Source organism: Chlorocebus sabaeus, chromosome 21 (genome assembly GCF_047675955.1).
Source record: "Chlorocebus sabaeus isolate Y175 chromosome 21, mChlSab1.0.hap1, whole genome shotgun sequence".
Lineage (NCBI taxonomy): Eukaryota > Metazoa > Chordata > Mammalia > Primates > Cercopithecidae > Chlorocebus > Chlorocebus sabaeus.
In genome coordinates, this window is record NC_132924.1 from 104,217,355 (window position 1) to 104,236,203 (window position 18,849).

At 42.1% G+C, this 18,849-nt stretch overlaps 2 protein-coding genes across 3 annotated transcripts in view; both read left to right on the top strand.

Moving 5' to 3' along the window:
- The window catches only part of MKLN1 (muskelin 1), a 376,455-nt gene that overhangs the window by 121,107 nt on the left and 236,499 nt on the right, over positions 1–18,849 (top strand). The gene's annotated exons all lie outside the window — the stretch shown is intronic.
- LOC103226910 (large ribosomal subunit protein eL27-like) lies at positions 12,810–13,337 on the top strand. The gene has a single exon (XM_038004313.2). It carries the CDS (start codon positions 12,866–12,868, stop codon positions 13,271–13,273), a length of 408 nt encoding a protein of 135 aa, XP_037860241.2. The 5' UTR covers positions 12,810–12,865; the 3' UTR covers positions 13,274–13,337.

Below are 18,849 nucleotides of genomic sequence, written 5' to 3' on the forward strand. Positions count from 1 at the left end.
AAGTTTTTTTGTTATTCATAGTAATGGGGTCTTGCCATGTTGCCCTGACTGGTCTCGAACTCCTGGGCTCAAGTGATCCTCCTGTCTCAGCCTCCTGAAGTGCTGGGATTACAAGCCCGAGCCACTGCGCCCAGCCAATGAATCTCCCTTAGATCTAACAAAGCCTGGCTGCATTAATAGAGATTCTCTACAGATGCAGGTTTCCCCCTTTCATGATGGCTTTGCAGGGCTACTTCAAAATATGTCAAAGAAATATACTTTGCGCTAAAATATTTTTATTTCCTTCAGGGTCTTCTGTCCTGTGGCTATATGAGAGTCAGTTTGGAAAGTAAGCCACATTATACCAGGTTAATTTTTAAAAATCCATTTAACAAGATTCTGTGGTTTGTAGGGTGTGACTTAACACTTGCCTGACATGGCCTTAGGTCTTGTTTATAATTTGGTATCTTACTGCCACAAAAAGTCTGTTTTGACAGTCTTATGGTCTCTATTTTAATATTAATACGGGTCAGTTGTGCCCAAATCCAAAAGGGAGGAGGTATAAGGAGGTGTGTCCCACCTCCCTTCCCATCATGGCTGGGAATTCAGGTTTTTGGGATTTTCTGGGGGTTCCCTTGGCCAAAAGGGGGTCTATTTAGTTGGGGGGCTTAGTATTTTATATTTGGTTTACAAACTTATTTATTGGTCACCAGAAGAAATCCCAGTGGTGGGGATGATGAGGAGGCAGCAGCTCTGTTTGCTGCTGAGTTACTTTCATATGTAGTCCCTTGTGGGGGCCAAAGCACCTTGGATGCTGATCCACCATGTTGACTTCTGATTAACCCCAGTTCTGGGAAGGCTTCTGAGATTTCCAGTTTATCTGTTGTTCCTTATGTAAGAGCATGTATTTACCATGCATCTTCCCTTAGGTCAAAACAACCTTAATCGTAAATCTTACCATTAGTCAGGTTCACATGGCATCCTTGCCTTTCCCTGCAGGGTCAATTTCAATTGTCCTGTGCCTTCCTTCCCTATAGTACATAAGCCCTGAGTCTGGGCGAGTAATGGCACGGGGAGCCTCCGTCTCATCTTGCAACTGACCAGGATATCATGGCTTCTGTTTCTACGTCTCTAGTGGCCAGGCACAGTGGCTCACGCCTGTAATCCCAGCACTTTGGGAGGCTGAGGCAGATGGATCACTTAAGGTCAGGAGTCAGAGACCAACTTGCCCAACATGATAAAACCCCATCTCTACTAAAAAAACAAAAATTAGCTGGGCATGGTGGCGGATACCTGTAGTCCCTGCTACTTGGGAGGCTGTGGCACGAGAATCGTTTGAACCTAGGAGGCAGAGGTTGCAGTGAGCCTAGATCGCACCACTGCACTCCAGCCTGGGTGACTGAGCAAGACTCCATCTCAAAAAAAAAAAAAAAGTTTTAAATCTGATGGGCCTGGCAGGGCGGGAGAGGAGAAGATAAACATTCAACCAAGCAAGGATTGTAGCAGTACAGAGGAGGGACAGTTAGCACGTCAGGAAAAGCTTCAGAGAGTTGATACGTAGGAACTGAGTCTTAATCTATCAGTCCATGGCTGTCAAAAGATAGTTGGGACAAAGTACTTCAGATAGAACCCCAATGCTTGTTTCTTCCCCACTGTGTATAACTACATGCAGCCTGAAGCACTTGGCTCCATCGTCTTGAACCTGTACAGCTGTCTTCCTCTTGCTCCAGGTGACATAAGGGCTTCCTTAGAAGGAGCAGCATTTATTAGTGCTGGTTCCCATCAGAGAACTAACATTAGAACTCGACTGTTGCTCTTGTGGCCAGGGCCAGAAAACAGCTGGAGTGGTTTGAACTCACTGCAGGAGGATGTACACGTTGAGGCTGTGCATGTGTGCATGCTCGTCTGTGCAGATCTGTGTCTGTGTGTCTATGAGTCTGAGTGTGTGTGGGTGTGTGTCCATTTGGATGGGTGGCTAGATGTTTATATGTAGGTGTTGCCACCAAAAACAAAAGTGGGTATTCAGAAAACAAAGTGACAGCTCAAAACCTCAGACAAGCTGAAAGACTGCTCAGAGAAGGGGGAGGTTGAAACAACTTCAACCAAAACAAAATGAAACAGAGAAGGAAGTTGCATCAGAAGAGGAAGATGCCAATGTCATGCTGAAGAGCCACAAATGTCACAAAATAAAAATAAAACGTGTGATTCTTATTTTACCTAGTCAACTACTATTACAATTTTTTCTCCTTTAGAGTGTTAAAAATTACTGAAATTATAATATTTAGTTCAGCGAACATGAAGGACACAGAAAAACACAAACAAAAAATTCATTCCTATACTTTTATAATGTTATATACATCATATTTTATTTATTTGGATCAGTGATTGATTTTAACTTTGCTTTCTACCTCCATATAAAAGTTTTTCTCCAGCATTTAAAAAATATTAAAAACACGTTCTGAAATTGACTTATTGAAGAACATGTAAAAGGTCTTATTATTAGCACAAATTGAGAAATTATAATAAAGATACTCTAATAGCGAAGTGATTAAAGATGTCAGGACAAAAAATTATAGATCCCAGGGATGCTATTAAGTTTTTCAATTTCAGTTCATGTAGAAATGTTAGCTCCTTTGCCACAAAGAAATAAAAGAGTAGTTTTCCTTTTGATTAGATTCTTGTAACCACACACGTGAAAAATTTATAGGATTGGTTTAGGTGAGGGGGTGTTATAAAATGTTAATATAACATTGGAATAAGCTTGGCATCCAGTTCTCAGATAAGTCTTTTGAATCTATTACTTTATAATTATAGTGATATTGATTGGCTTTCCATCACCTTCCTAGAATTATAACGACATCCAGTCATTAACTGATTTGCCAATCTCACAAATAGTTAAAAGAATATTGAGTTTTTGGCAGTGAACTAGGGAAGTTTGTATGCTTTTTGTTAAAATGAAAGACTGTACTTCTCAACTGAATACATTTTTAGTACATACATGAGTTTACCAGCAAAGGTAACTAGAGAGTGAGCTTGGGGTGCACAGAGTGAAAGGAGCTCGGGAGGTTGAGATTGAAGTGAGCTACGATGCTACTGTACTCTAGCCTGGGTGACAGAGGGAGACCCTGTCTCCAAAAACTAACTAACTAACTAACTAACTAACTAACTAAATAAATAAATAAATAAATAAAAATAATTAATAATTAGGAAGAGAAAAGCAGTGATCATGAGGAAAGGGAACCACTGAGTATGATGCTCACTTTATGTGTATGCAGGGGGAACTCCACAAATAATTGTGGAAGGACAGAATGAGTGAAATGAGTGCATAAATAATAAGTACAAAGAAAGTGGCGTAAATGTTTAATTCAAAATGGAGTTTAGACCGGGCATGGTGGCTCTTGCCAGGAATCTCAGCACTTTGAGAGGCCGAGGAGGGAGAATTGTTCGAGCCCACGAGTTCGAGACCAGCCTGAGCAACTTAGTGAGACTCTGTCTTGGCAAAAAAACAAACAACAAACAAACAAAACAAAACCCCAAAACGAAATAATTAGCTGGGCAAGATAGTACGTGCCTGTGGTCCCAGCTACTCGGGAGGCTGAGGTGGGAGATCGCTTGAGCTCAGGAGGTTGAGATTGCAGTGAGCTACAATGCCACTGCACTCCACCCTGGGTGACAGAGGGAGACCCTGTCTTCCAAAAATAAATAAATAAATAAATAAATAAATAAATAAATAAATAAAAAGTTTCCATTTTGCGTCATGACAGCATTATAGCATATTTTCCCTGTGATGCTGTCTCGGTGATGCGCAAGTTGTATACTTTTCAGAAACCGTAATACCCTTAAAGAAAGAAAACATCTACAAAATTAGTTTTTGGAAGAAATGAAAATCTATGCAAAACAAACTTTTTAGATATTTTAAAAATATTTTACAAGTCTAAATTCATTGTTCCTTTAGGAACATAAAAATACGTCAAGTATAAAATGGTTTACTCATAAAATTATTAAATACTTATAATTATAACTTATTCAAATAATATGAATGTACTAATTGAGACTTTTAAAAATCTTTAAAACTAATTACCAATGGGGCTACGACCTACTGGACTTTAAGACATCAAATATCATTCAGCTTCTGCCAACTGAGAAAAAAAAAACAAAAAGAGGAGAAGCCATAAACATCACAGTGAAAACACATACCAGAGTTATGTTTTTTTCTAGATCTTCCATAAGGCATTTATTTTCAGAAAAGGTATAGGAAGAAGCACTTTTTTAATAAAAAAGAAAGCATTTTTCTTTTCTTTTTTTTTTTTTGAGATGAAGTCTTGCTCTGTCCCCCAGGCTGGAGTGCAAAGGCATGATCTCGGCTCATTGCAACCTCCACTTCCCAGGTTCAAGCGATTCTCCTGCCTCAGCCTCCTGAGTAGCTGGGATTACAGGCGCCTGCCACCATGCCCAGCTAATTTTTGTATTTTTAGTAGAGATGGGGGTTTCACCATGTTAACCAGGCTGGTCTTGAACTCCTGACCTCAGGCGATCCACCCGCCTCAGCCTCCCAAAGTGCTGGGATTACAGGCATGAGCCACCGCGCCCGGCCTTTATTTTTAAAAAATAGTCTAAGAGAGTGGATGGGGAAGAAGAAGAAAATTAACCGTATTCATTAGTTGTAACTTTTTTTCAAGCATTCACATTTCTGTATAACGTGTGAATGTCCCCACATTTGCCAGGTTCCCTGCTTCCTAGGCTTCCAGTCTCCAAGGGTTCTTCATCTGCACTAATTTCCTGACTCAGAATTTGCCAAGGGTCTCAAGTACACTCCAGAGGACTCGTGTAAACTGGCTAGGCCAGCTTGTGTTCTGGGAAGCTTGTCTTTTCTGGTGGTGTTCCCAAGAAATAGGAAAGAGAAAAGATGATGTGTGGACTTAGAGATGATGTGTGACACTAAGTTTTGCTTTATATTTTAACTGTCCAGCTCTTTCCTTCAATGAATGGCAAGCCATTCTCAATTCCTGCTCTTCTGTACTGAAGAATTTAGCATCTCTTTCCCTGGAGATCCAAGGAACTTTGCTCTTTGCCCAAAATACCTCTCTCTCCCAAAGCAATTTCCCCTCCTTTGAGAAAGGCTGTCGTGTCAGGCTGCACTGCCCTTGAACCAGACAACTTTCTCTGCTTGTCTTTATCTGTCTAAATAAAGCTAACCTACATTTGCTGTCTAATTCATTCGGATGCTTGCTGATGCTATTTAAAGCATCCCTCAAGGCCCAGTGGAAAACAAGATGCATTATCTCCAGTAGGGAACCTTTAGGTTTGCTCATCATTTAAGGAATTCAAGAATCTAAAGAATCCATTCAGTCTTCCCTGGTTCACACATGAAGGACATGGGGCTCTTCATATTTTCTTTTTTACTCCAGGCAGTCTTCTTTGACTTGTACGTGGCTGAGATCAGTTGATGCAAAAGGAGGTAGCTAGAAAGTCAATCTCAATCATTCTCTTTCTCTCTCTCTCTCTCTCTCTGTGTGTGTGTGTGTGTGTGTGTGTGTGTGTGAGCCTGAAGACAAGAAGACACACATACTCTCTCTCTCTGTGTGTGTGTGTGTGTGTGTGTGTGTGTGTGTGTGTGTGTGATAGAGAGAGCGCGTCTTCAGGCTTCATGAAATTCAACTTTTCTGAAGATTAATTGCTCAACAGAATGTATGTTTCACTCTGGGCTCTGATGATTGGTTAGTCCACTGTGAATTGCCTCTCAAGAAACAAATGTAAAAGTTCAAAAGCAGCTGTCACCTTCGTGAACAGACTTCTGGTGAGTTTTTGGCTTGTTTCCATCACACTCTCTTCAGCCTCCATATGACGATTTGTTACAGAATCCTGGTACTTCTACATTCCGGAAAGGAAAAGGAAATTCTCCAGGGATAGGAGCAGAATCTCGGGGATGTAAATAGGACTCCACTGTGAACTTATATTTGACTGGGGAAATCTGTTGTATCTTTTTTGAGTTCCGATATTTCTGTTAGCCTGTCGGCTTGCTTAGAGGGAGGGAGAGCTGGTACAATGTGATTGTTTTAACCATTGGTGCCCCGCTGCTACCTTAGGCACATACTTATTATCAGCATCCATTTGTTCAGCTACAATTCTATGACGTCCATTGCAGTGAGTGAGTCAGAAGCCACAAGCTAACAGGTCTATTCCTTCCCACCGTCACCTAGGAAACCAATGCATCATCCACAGGAAATGCAGGCCCTGATGGGGAGTGTGCCCAGATCGAGTTATAAAGCTGGCAATGAGTTTTTCAAAGGAGGTCAATTAATAATTTGTAGAATCTTAGTCTAGGGTGAGAGATGGATCCAGCCTCTTGGGTATGGATTGAGGGCTGTCAGGCAGAAATATCAGGAGAAATTAATCAGCTAAAATATAAGTAGTAACTAAAATGTAAGCAGTAAGATGTCTGCTTGATAAGAATTTGACCAAAGGTAAGACATATGGAGATATAATTTGATTTCTCTAGCAAATAGCATTTATTTGCCCAATAGCTGAGGGTATTGTTTTGGTATGGTTGTACAGTATGTGAAATGAGATAAGGAAATTGACAACACATAAAACAAAGCTTTCTGCTGAATGAAATGTATGTCCCCTTTCTCATGGTCCCTATCCCCATTAAAAAAGTAATGGAGGCCAGGCACGGTGGCTCACGCCTGTAATCTCAGCAGTTTGGAAGGCCAAGGTGGGCAGATCACTTGAGGTCAGGTGTTTGAGACAGCCTGTCCAACATGGTGAAACTACGTCTCTACTAAAAATACAAAAATTAGCCGGACATGGAGGTGCGCACCTGAAGTCCTAGCTAATAGGGAGGCTGAGGTGGGAGGATCACTTGAATTCAGGAAGTGGAGGTTGCAGTAAGCCAAGATTGCACCACTGCACTCCAGCTTAGGTGACAGAGTGAGATTCCATCTCAAAAAAAAAAAAAAGAAAAAAGAAAAGTGATGGAGAGGGCCGGGTGTGATAGTGCAGTGGCTCATACTTGTAATTCCAGCACTTTGGGGGGCATAGGTAGGAGGATCACTTGAGGCCAGGAGTTTAAGACCAGCTTGGGCAACATAGCAAGTCCCTGTTTCTACATAAAATATTTAAAAATTAGCTGGGCATGGTGGTGCACACCTGTAGTTCTAGCTACTCAGGAGGCCTAGGTGGGAGGATAACTTGAGCCCAGCAGTTCAAGGCTGCAGTGAACTATGATCACACACCATTGCACTCCAGCCTGGGCGACAGACCGAGACTCTGTCTCTAAAGAAAAGAAAAGAAAAGAAAAGGAAAAAGAAAAATATGGAGAAAACCACAGTCTGGTTCCCCCCAAGCTCTCACTGATTTTTTGTTTGCTTATTTTTTGCCTATGCCTGATTTTCTCTTTTCTTAATGACTACAGTTTGGTATAATCCATTGGCCTAGTCACGGTATCCAGATATCTGTGGATACAAGTGTAGTACAGCTGAGAAAAATTACCTATACGGTTTCATGTTGTTTGATGAGTTTAGCATTTCCAGGTTGATTTACATTCCCATACTCCTATGAGTGAGAGAGATTTTACATCAAAGTACAAAGTGAAGTCTCCCAGAACTTCCTGCTTTAGACCTAAAGCATGTTAGAAAGCAGAAAAAAAAAATCCGAAAAATCACCTGGTCCAACTACCTCATTTTTCACATGGGAAATGATTCCCAGAAATGTGGAATGACTTGTCTAAGGTCACATAGTAGATATTAGTATGAATGTTAGAGCCAGAGGAAAGGAGATAGAAGAGACAGGAAGTTTGATCACAAGCTCTAAATTAGTCAACAGGTGACATGGTCACCTCAGAGACAATGAAAATATTAGACTGTATAAATCGAAGTATGCAGTCCTGACTAAGTGGGGCAAATGGTTCATCAAGGACTGGTCAGTGTGTGCCACGTTTATGATATGACGTTCTGTCCTGAGTACCCATTGAGTAGGAAGCAGTGATAGACCTGGGTGTGCCCAGAAGCAGGTAAAGATGGAGATGAGAGTTCTGGTAACTACAAGCAAGAAAAAAATAATTGACAAATATTGACTATTTAGCCTGGAGACCAGGGGATTTGTCACGGAAGGGATGGGAGGGAGTATCATCAAAAATAACTAAAGGGTGGCTGGGTATGGTGGCTCATACTTGTAATTTCAGCACTTTGGGAGGCTGAGGCAGGTGGATCACCTGAGGTCAGGAGTTCGACACCAGCCTGGTCAACATGGCAAAACCCTGTCTCTACTAAAAGTACACAAATTATCTGGGCCTGGTGGCGGGTGCCTATAATTCCAGCTATTTGGGAGGCTGAGGCATGAGAATCACTTGAACCTAGGAGGCGGAGGTTGCAGTGAGCTGAGATCATGCCACTGCACTCCAGCCTGGGCGACAGAGTGAAACCCTGTCGCAAAAAAACTAAAGGTCTATCTTGAAGAAGGCTCAGACTTATCTTGTGTGCCTGCAAAGGGCAGTCCTAAATTGGTACTAGTAAAGGATGACGGATATTAGCACCGTATAAGTAATGTTCTAATAATTTAAGCTGATTGAAGTATATTAAACTGACTGATATGGTAGTGAATTAATTCTTTGCCTCAGGACGTGTTCATGTCTTCATTCACCCCAAAACATTTATTGAGCTGTTGCATTATGCCAGTCTTGCTAGACACTAAAGACACGATGTTGACTAACACAGCCACTTCCTGCAAAGAGATCGTAAGTCAATTGGAGGTCATGAGATCACTTATTTGCAGAGACAGGATGACCAGTAATGTAGAATGCCAAGGAAGAGAAGCAGGCATTGGACAGAAAGAAGTCTGGACTACAGGGACTCTGAGGTTGCTGCCTGTGTTAATTAAGGGAACACTAGCTGCTGTAATAATCAAACCTAAAAAATGTCTCATGGCTCAAGCCTGAAAGGAAATTTATTTCACACTCATCTGACATTCACCATGGATGTGGTAATAGTGGCTGATAGTGGTGGTTCTCTTCCAAGTGGTAATTCAAGGAACTAGGCCACTTCTATCTTGTGATTCTCCCACCTTCACATCTTCAACATGTGGCACTGACAGGCATTGACATCCTGCTAACAGACGGGGAGAGAATATGGAGGATTGTGTGGGGAGGTTTTTATGGGCTGGACCTTAAAACAGAGAAGTAGTGCACATAAACTCCGCTCACATTCTATCCACTAGAATTTAGTCAGATGGACACATCTAGCTACCAGGGAGGCTTAAAATTTGGTTGAGCTGTTTTCCTAGCAAAAAGAAGAACCAGGTTTTGTCACATGACTAGCAAATCTTCTACCACATCCTCCAACTCTGAGATTCTATGATTATGGTGGCAGAACCAAGATAGGAATTTTTAAGGGGTTCTGGGGAGAGTGGCAGTGTGCTCCATTTATTTATTTTTAAAATTTCTTTTTATTTCATTTATTTATATTCATAATTGACTAATAAAAATAATATATATTTATGGTATACAGTATGATGTTTTAATATATGCATACATTGTGGAATGGCTAAATCAAGCTAATTTATGTATTATGTGTTACCTCATATGCTGATCTTTTTCTTTTTTTTTTTTTTTTCAGACAGGGTCTCACTCTGTCACCCAGGCTGGAGTGTACTGATGTGAACATAGCTCATATCTCACTGCAGACTCAAACTCCTGGGCTCAAGTGACCCTTCCATCTCAGCCTCCCAGGTAGCTAGGGCTATAGGTACATGGCACACCTAGCTGATTTTTAAATTTTTGGTAGAGACAGGGTCTTGCTATGTTGCCCAGACTGATCTCAAACTCCTGACCTTAAGCTGTCTTCCCACCTCAGTCTCCTAAATTGCTAGGATTACATGTATGAGCTACCACACCCAGCCCTCATTTTTTTTATGGTGAGAAAGGAATTTTGAAGTTGTCTTGTTTGATGCCAGAGTCATCCCAACCCATGTTTACATTAAATTTCTTCCCAGGTTGGACATGGTGGCTCATCCCTGTAATTCCAGCACTTTGGGAGGCTGAGATGGGAGGATCACTTAAAGCCAGGAGTTTGAGACCAGCCTGGCTAACGTAGTGAGACCCTGTCTCTTAAAAGAAAAAGAAAGCCTTTCTGTTGAAGGTGTCCTATTAATAACATATTGTTAACTTTTAAAAAGCAAGGTAAGGCCAGGCTTGGTGGCTCACACCTATAATCCCATCACCTTGAGAGGCTGAGGCAGGATGAACACTCAAGACCAGGAGTTCAAGACCAGCCTGGGCAACAGAATGAGACCCATCTCTATAAAAATTTTAAAAATTAGCAGGACATGATGGTGCGTGCTTGTAGTCCCAGCTACTTGGGAGGCTGGGGAGGGAAGATCGCTTGAGCCTAGGAAGTCAAGACTGCAGTGAGCCATGATCATGCCACTGTACTCCGGCCTGGGTGACAGAGCAAGATCCTGTCACAAACAAACAAACAAACAAAACTAATGATGACTACTATAAGTAAAGCTCCCCCCCCCCTCCCCCGCAGGGACCTGCCACTTCAGAATACTATAAAGTTAAAAGGCTACCAAAAAATTAGGGAGAGGATGACTCTCCTTAATGTATGAGAAGCAGATTGTGAAGCTGCTCTAGATCTAAGTCTACTAGTAATCATGTCTAACAAATCAATAATTAAAAGGCAAATACTCAAATATAAATATTGGCAAAGGATATAAATGAAAAATCATAGAGATCTCAATAACTATCATGTAAACATTTAAAAATTTTTTTCTCCTCAAAATGAAGAGAGATAAATGAAAAATAATATCTAATATAGACAAAAGTACATGGAAATAGGAACAGTGGTATTTTTCTGATGGAGATATTAGTTGGCAAAACCTTTCCAGAGGTAAATTTGGAAACCATATTAAAACATTAAACTCATTCATACGCTATAACCTGTAACTTCACTCTACTAATTTGTCCTAATAAAATATTCAGATAAACATAACCATTTATGGCAAATAATATTAATATCAGAATTTTTATGAGTCCGGCAAAAGGTGGATTAAATGACACAGTAGGCAAATGGGATACCAAGCTGTCATTAAAGAACAAGCTAAAAGCTAAAGTAAAATCTAAATATCTAGTGTTAAGAAAAAAGAGTGATTCAAAAATAGACACAGAAATGTGTATACACCTTACAAACCGGTGAGTCCTGAAAGACTCTTGTTAAGACAAACTGGCTAAGAGTGATTTAAGCTTAGAAAAACACCTTGGTCCTTCCAAGATTTAAAACTAGGCAGAGCCCTCTTCTTGCTGATATTCATTCCATGGACCACTTTATTCGTAATAGATCCTTTCATACATACTGAAAATCAGTCAGGGAAGCCCTTGGTGAGCAAGTGTCCTAAAGTACTCCTTAGCAGGCTAGGCTGTGATCCCAGCACTTTGGGAGGCAAAGGAGGCCACTTGAGGCCAAGAGTTTGAGACCAGCCTGGCCAACATGGTGAAACCCTGTCTCTACTAAAAATACAAAAGTTAGCTAGGCGTGGTGGCACACACCTATAGTACCAGCTACTTGGGAGGCTGAGGCATGAGAATTGCTTGAACCTGGGAGGCAGAGATTGCAGTGAGCCAAGATCGCACCACTGCACTCCAGCCTGGATGACAGAACGAGACTCTGTCTCAAGTAAAAAAAATAAATAAATAAAAAGAACACCTTAGCAGCCCAGGGGCGGTGGCTCATGCCTGTAATTCCAGCACTTTGGGAGGCCAAGGTGGGAGAATTATTTGAGCCCAGGAGTTCAAGACCATCCTAGGCAACATAGTGTGAACTCACTGCTACAAAAAATTGTTTAAAAGTAGCCAGGTGTGGTGGCCTGCACATATGGTCCCAGCTGCTAAGGAAGCTGATGGCACCACTGCACTCCAGCCTGGGTGAGATCTTGTCTAAATAAAACAAAGCAAAACAAAACAAAACAAAAAACTCCTTAGCACTGTCAGCACGCCTAGCTTTTAGGTATTTGAACACAATTTTAGCTTCCATCTGAATTAATATTTGGATCACAGGCAGTCAAAGTTGATGCTAGTTCTCTAATCACATGCTCAACATTGTTTCCATTTCTTTGATTACTTTCCCTTATTTTCTGCTAATTGCTGTTCATTGCATAGACCCCACCAGCATTTTTCACATTTTGAACCTTTTTGTCTTTCTGAATCACCCTGTTGACTAAGGATCCATCTCTTACCCACTTGCAACACATGATTTTTCTCACCACATTCAATCTGTTAATCTGTTTTATTTTAATCATAATCCTGAACATAGGATTATGCTCAATAGCACATTGAGCATTCTGAATTGTCTTTGCAATCATCAGACACTGAGGTTAATAATGTTGCAAAACACCTAAGATTAAATACAACAAATCTGCTGGCAATGGAAAACTAGCTGGCCAAGTCTAAGACCATCACGGCCAACTGCTATTGTCATCTGTTGAGGACGGGCAAAGTTGAAACACTTTTACTTCTGGAAGACAGTATTTTCCATCTCTGTGAAAGTTCACAGCTGTCTAGGTATGGTGGCTCACACCTGTAATCCCAGTACTTTGGGAGGCTAAAGCAGGAGGATCACTTGAGGCCAGGAGTTTGAGACCAATTTGGGCACATAGCAAGACTCCATCTCTACAAAAAAAATTTAAAAATTAGCTGGATATGGTGGTGCATGCCTGTAGTCCCAGCCACTCAGGAGGCTGAGGTGTGAGGATCCCTTGAGCCCAGGAGTTTGAGACTAAAGTGAACTGTGATTGCACCACTGCCCTCCAGGCTGGGTGACAGAGCGAGACCCTGTCTCTTAAAAAGAAAAAGGAAAGTTCCTTTTTGCTATAGGCCTGAGTGGTTGCTGCTGAAATGGGCAAGTTCATGAAACCTGGGAAGGTGGTGCTTGTCCTGGCTGGATGCTATTCTGGATGCAAAGCCATCATCGTGAAGAACATTGATGATGGTACCTCAAATCGCCCCTATAGCCATGCTTTGGTGGCTGGAATCGACTGCTATCCCCATAACCTGACAGCTGCCATGGGCAAGAAAATCGCCAAGAAGTCAAAGATCAAGTCTTTTGTGAAAGTTTATAACCACAGTCACCTAATGCCCACAAGGTACTCTGTGGATATCCCCTTGGACAAAACTGTCATCGATAAAGATGTCTTCAGAGACCCTGCTCTTAAACACAAGACCCAACAAGAGGCCAAGGTCAAGTTTGAAGAGAGATACAAGACAGGCAAGAACAAGTGGTTCTTCCAGAAGCTGCGGTTTTAGATGCTTCGTTTTGGTCATTAAAAATTAAAAAGAAAAAAAAAAAGGAAAGTTCACAGATGGCCAAACTTTTGCACAGCCATGGTACCATCCTAGTGAAGTACATTTTAGACAATAGTCATCAAATGACATATAAATACGTAATCAACCAAAATTATTTTTAGGTAGTTCAATCGGTTTACGTTGTCTGAATTGGCAGAACCCAGGGGTTTGATTTCTGTGTCGGTTATTTAGCACACGAAGAAAAATTGTGCCACTCAAATAGTCTATACCTTTGTCTAGCCGTCTCACAAACACCTGCTTTTTAGGGGACCTAGATACAGTACGTTGGGGGACAGTCGTGTCATTTCCACAGTCCATATAGAACAATGCCGTTACCGACCTTTGTAAAAGTGTGTGAGCCTGGACTCTGCAAACTCAAAACCTCGAGTAGCCGTTAGCAGGAAAGAAGACACCTTAGTCATATATTTAATTTGTTTTAAAAGTATGTCAGGCCCTGTGATGTAGCTCATGCCTGTAATCCCAGCACTTTGGGAGGCCGAGGTGGACGGATCACCTGAAGTCAGGAGTTCAAGACCAGCCTGGCCAACATGGTGAAACCCTGTCTCTACTAAAAATATAAAAAATTAGCTAGGCGTGGTGGCACACTCCTGTAGTCCCAGCTACTCAGGAGGCTGAGGCAGGAGAATCGCTTGAACCTGGGAGGCGGAGGTTGAAGTGAGCTGAGATTGTGCCACTGCACTCCAGCCTGGGCAACAGAGCAAAACTCTGTCTCAAAAAAACAAACAAACAAAAAATATGGTTGGATCACAAGATTCTCCAAATGTAAAATACTAAAGAAAGTCAAAAGAGGCTCATTCCTCTAATTGAGATTTAAAAAATCGAGTGGTACCCAAGTTCCCTCTACTCGCCAGGAACCTGATGACCGTTAATGCCTATTGAGTTAGTTTTTGGGGATTTGCCAAAGAACAGGTGGGTGTCACTAGAGAATGCTGCACATTTCTCAGAGTAGAGAAGGCTACAGATTCACAACTCAGCTTCTGGCTTCAAATGCAATTTTCTTTCTCTGTTTTCATGACCCGCTCCTCCCTCCAACGCCAGAGCTGCAGGCAGTTCTCTAAATAACACTATGTCCCTGGCCTCCTAGCTCCCATTTGAACATTTCAGCAGGGCTCCTCTGAAGTCTGCCCCCCACCACCTCCCCTCTCACAGGCTTCTTGTTCGTCTGAGTCAGCCCGTGACTCACCTCACTCATTAGCGGAACTCAGAATGCCTCTCCATCCTCTGGATCCCTTTTGTCTCCCTGCTTATAACTGGTTTCCTGGCAGCCTAAGGTCTATGGACAGCTTTGAGGCTAGAAGGTGGGTCGCTCCTAAGATGGTCTGCTCAGTAAAGAGGTTGGCAGACAGCAAGTAGAGTTACAATGATGATGATGATGATGATGATGATGATGTTGATGATGATGACGCATGCAGTTGCCTCAAAAGGACTTTGGCAGCCAGATTTGGCATGTCTGCCCGTGTTGGCTCATAGGATAGCAGCACAGGGGTCCTTGATTCTTGGTCCCTTCTTTTCTCTTTCTAGTCTTTTCTTTCCCTCTTCACCCACCCTTCCTCTGCACACATGCCCGAATGTACAAGGTGAATGCTTCTGGGCTCTGCTCTCTGTGGAAAGGCAGGGAAAAGGGCGACATCCCTACAGGGGGGCACCCTTTCTTCCAGCCTTTGTAGCTCTGTTCTCGTTTCTACTCATTTGATTTTACATCCCAATGCTTTCTGTTTTGTGAGAGGTAGACTAGAAGGGATGAATGAGAAAAGGCTTTACGCCTTGTTGGTGCCTCCTGGGCATATAAAAAAGTCCAGTGACATGATGCTAATAAGAAACTCTAAATTCACGGTCAAAAATATCAGAAGCAAAGCACTGTTATTAATTCATTAATCTTACTGAAAGGCTTTTGTAAAATGGTGATACAGTCAAGTGCTGCATGACGACATTTCAGTCAGCCACAGACTGCATGTACAGTGGTGATCCCATAAGATTATTATACTGTCTTTTCTTTCTTTTTTTTTTTTTGAGACAGAGTCTCACTCTGTTGCCCACGCTGAGAGCAGTGGCGTGATCTCAGCTCACTGCAACCTCTGTCACCTAGGTTCAAGCAATTCTCCTACCTCAGCCTCCCGAGTAGCTGGGATTGCAGGTGCCCACCACCATGCCCAGCTAATTTTTGCATTTTTAATAGAGTTGGGGTTTCACCACATTAGCCAGGCTGGTCTTGAACTCCTGCCCTCAGGAATTCACCCTCAGGTGATCCCCCCACCTCGGCCTCCCAAAGTACTGGGATTACAGGTGTGAGCCACTGTGCCCGGCCCTGTACTGTCGTTTTACAGTACCTTTTCTATGTTTAGATGTGCTTTGATACACAAATACTACTGTGTTACAGTTGCCTACAGTATTCAGTACAGGAACATGCCATACAGGTTTGTAGCCTAGGAGAAATAGGCTATGCCATGTAGTCTAGGTGTGCAGTGGGCTTCTCCCATCTAGGTTTGTGTAAGTGCACTCTGTGATGTTCGCACAAGGATGAAGTCTCCTAACAATGCATTTCTCAGAATGCATCCCTGTCATTAAACAATGCATGACTGTAGTTTACTCAGCTGAATGACTGTTTTCATTAAGTCTCATGATTTCTTTTGAAAGGGACCCCAGAGACCATCCTGTCCACCCTTTTGTTCAATGGGCAGATGCATGATTGCTGTGCACCTGTGATGGTCAAAGCCCAAGCCAGGTGCCCTAGGACCGCACTTCTGAAGCCCCTGAGATGCAGATCTGGTTCTGGAAGCCTGGGAAGGGGGCCCAAGATTCTGCATTTCTATAATCTCCTTGGGGATGTCCATGTCACCAGCCCACAGACCACGCTTTGAGTAGCAACCCTGTAGGCACTCTGCATAAAGCTAGATGAGGCTTGACTTGTCACCGGAGAACATCCGGGGCCATAAGCTCCATGGGGCTGCCCTCTACACCCTGCCTCGTCAGCTGCTGATGTTTGCTTGCAAGGCCCGGGGAATGCCGACCAATTCTTCCAAGTGCGCTTGACTTTCTTGTGTCTTCACCCCCAGCCAGGGGTGTTAAAATGAGAAGATTCGGGTTTGGGATTAAGACAAGAAAAAGGGCCCATAAAACTTCACCCTGGACTATGAAGTCTAGTCTGGGCCATCTTACAAGAGAGCTCTAAACCCACATTTTAGGCAGATTCTGTTTAACAATAAAGTATTCCTTTGATTGCTACAGAGATCTCCTTTTATGACTTGTTTGTTCATGTCCTTTGCTGATTTTTCTATTGGAGTCTTGGCCTTTTAATTATTGAGCTGTAACAGCTCTTTATTACAATATTAAGCAAAATCCCCTTTCCTCCAATAAAGTGATTTTAGTCTTTTTTTTTTTTTTTTTTTTTTTTTTTTTGGACTAATTTTTTGTAGAGACGGGATTTTGCCATGTTGCCCAGGCTGGACTCCTGGCCTCAAGTGATCTACATGCCTCAGCCTCCCAAAGTGCTGGGATTACAGGTGTGAGCCACTGTGCTTGACTGTTTTTAGACTTTTAACTTTATCTATTAAATTTGGATCTTAGAGTCTAGGGCTATCTTGCTAATCTGAGCAAGTCGCTTTGCTTCTTGTGATGTGGTTTCTTTCTGTACCTGCAGATGGAGAGGGTAAAGATGACTTATCTCAGGGCACTGTTGAGAGTGGAAAGAAAGTGTGTGTGTGGTAGTGCTGTACAGATGTAGGGCATAGTTAGCTTGTTTTCAGAGCCTGTATTAATCTGATCACTTTTTTAAACCTAGTGTGGGACACGGCAAACTGGTGTTGACAACTCCAAGTTTTGTTTCGTTCTGTTTTTAGTTTGTTTTGATTAAACAAACACTATTGAGCACTTCCAAGTACTCTGAGTTGTAACTTCTCATTGTGTTAAGACACATGAAGCAGAGTTGGAAGCTGCCTACTGAGAGCTTTTCTTTTTCTTTTTTTCTTTCTTTTTTTTTTTTTTTTTTTTGAGATGGAGTCTTGCTCTGTCGCCCTGGCTGGAGTACAATGGTGCCATCTCAACTCACTACAACCTCCGCTTTCCAGGTTGAAGTGATTCTCCTGCCTCAGGCTCTTGAGTAGCTAGGATTGTAGGTGTGTGCACCACCACGCCTGGCTAATTTTTGTATTTTTAGTAGAGATGGGGTTTCACCATGTTGGTCAGGTTGATCTCGAACTCCTGACCTCGTGATCTGCCCACCTCGGCCTTCCAAAGTGCTGGGATTACAGGCGTGGGCCACTGCGCCCAGCTTACTGAGAGCTTTATATGTGTGAAGGTGCTTGTGATTCTGTTTCCCTTTGCCTCCTAAAATACAATCATATCTTCTAGGTTGTCGACAGATACCATCTTCCACCACTCCTAAATGTCCAATCAAAACTGCCCCAGTACAAGGCAAATGACTAGGTTGTTCCTTGGTTTCCACATTTGCTGTCTCATCTCTGTTAGAACCTTACAGCTGTTAAAATTATTTATTTCTATAGTAGAAGTTATTAGACTAGTAGTATTCCCATTTGAACTGACAGGTTTTTGTCTTAGCTTTAAGAAATGGATTTGTACATTTCCCCCATTTATGATGTTTAATGCCTTTAACTTCTCTCCGCTACTGCCTTTTTTGTTTTGTTTTGTTTGTGTGTGTGTGTTTGAGACAGGGTCTCACTCTGTCACCCAGGCTGGAGTGCAGTGGCACTATCATGGCTCACTGCAGCCTTGAACTCTCGGGTTCAAGCAATCCTCCCAGCTCAGCTTCCCAAGAAGCTGAGACTACTGGCATGTGCCACCACACTCAGCTAATTACTTTTATTTATTTATTTATTTTTGTTTTATTTTGTAGAGATGAAGCTTCCCTATTTTGTCCAGGCTAGTCTCAGACTCCTGGGCTCAAGTGATCTGCCTGCCTCGGCCTCCCAAAGTGCTGGGATTACAGATGTGAGGGGAAAAAAAAAGAATATAATCAGCTACTAATAGTAAAATAGAAATGTTGAAGACATTTTTGTCTTCAGCAAATGTGTTGTTGCATTTGCAAATAAGTGTTTTGCCTCTTATTGGTGTTTGTTTTTAATAGAGTCAAAGGAAAGAGTCTCTATTGGCAACAATGTAACTCTTAGCCAGGTAGAGATGGTTACCCTCTATCTCTGCTGGCACCCAGGTTGTTCTTTCCACAAACGAATCTGCCTCATGGGTTCTTATACTGAGCATAGATGCAACAACAAAAAAGTCAATATTATTGACTCTCATCCATTTGCCACGCACTGTGCTAAGTGCTTTCACATACATTTTCTCATTTAATGGATCTTTTGCTTACTTACTGCAAAGGGGGTGGAAGTGAGATTGTGCCTTTGTGTTGCTCCGTCCTCTACCTAGAGTCCTCTTTCCTCCCTGTCTGTGTAAACTCAATCTGAAGCAAAATCCATTTTTTTCTCTCCATTTTTTTTCCAAAATCCATTTTTTTTTTTTTCTCATCTCATCCAGGTTCACAGTGAAAAGTTGGTTGGTTTCTC

Bases quoted from the DNA above. Each gene is read 5' to 3' on its own strand.
- LOC103226910 (XM_038004313.2), top strand. From the start codon at position 12,866: ATGGGCAAGTTCATGAAACCTGGGAAGGTGGTGCTTGTCCTGGCTGGA.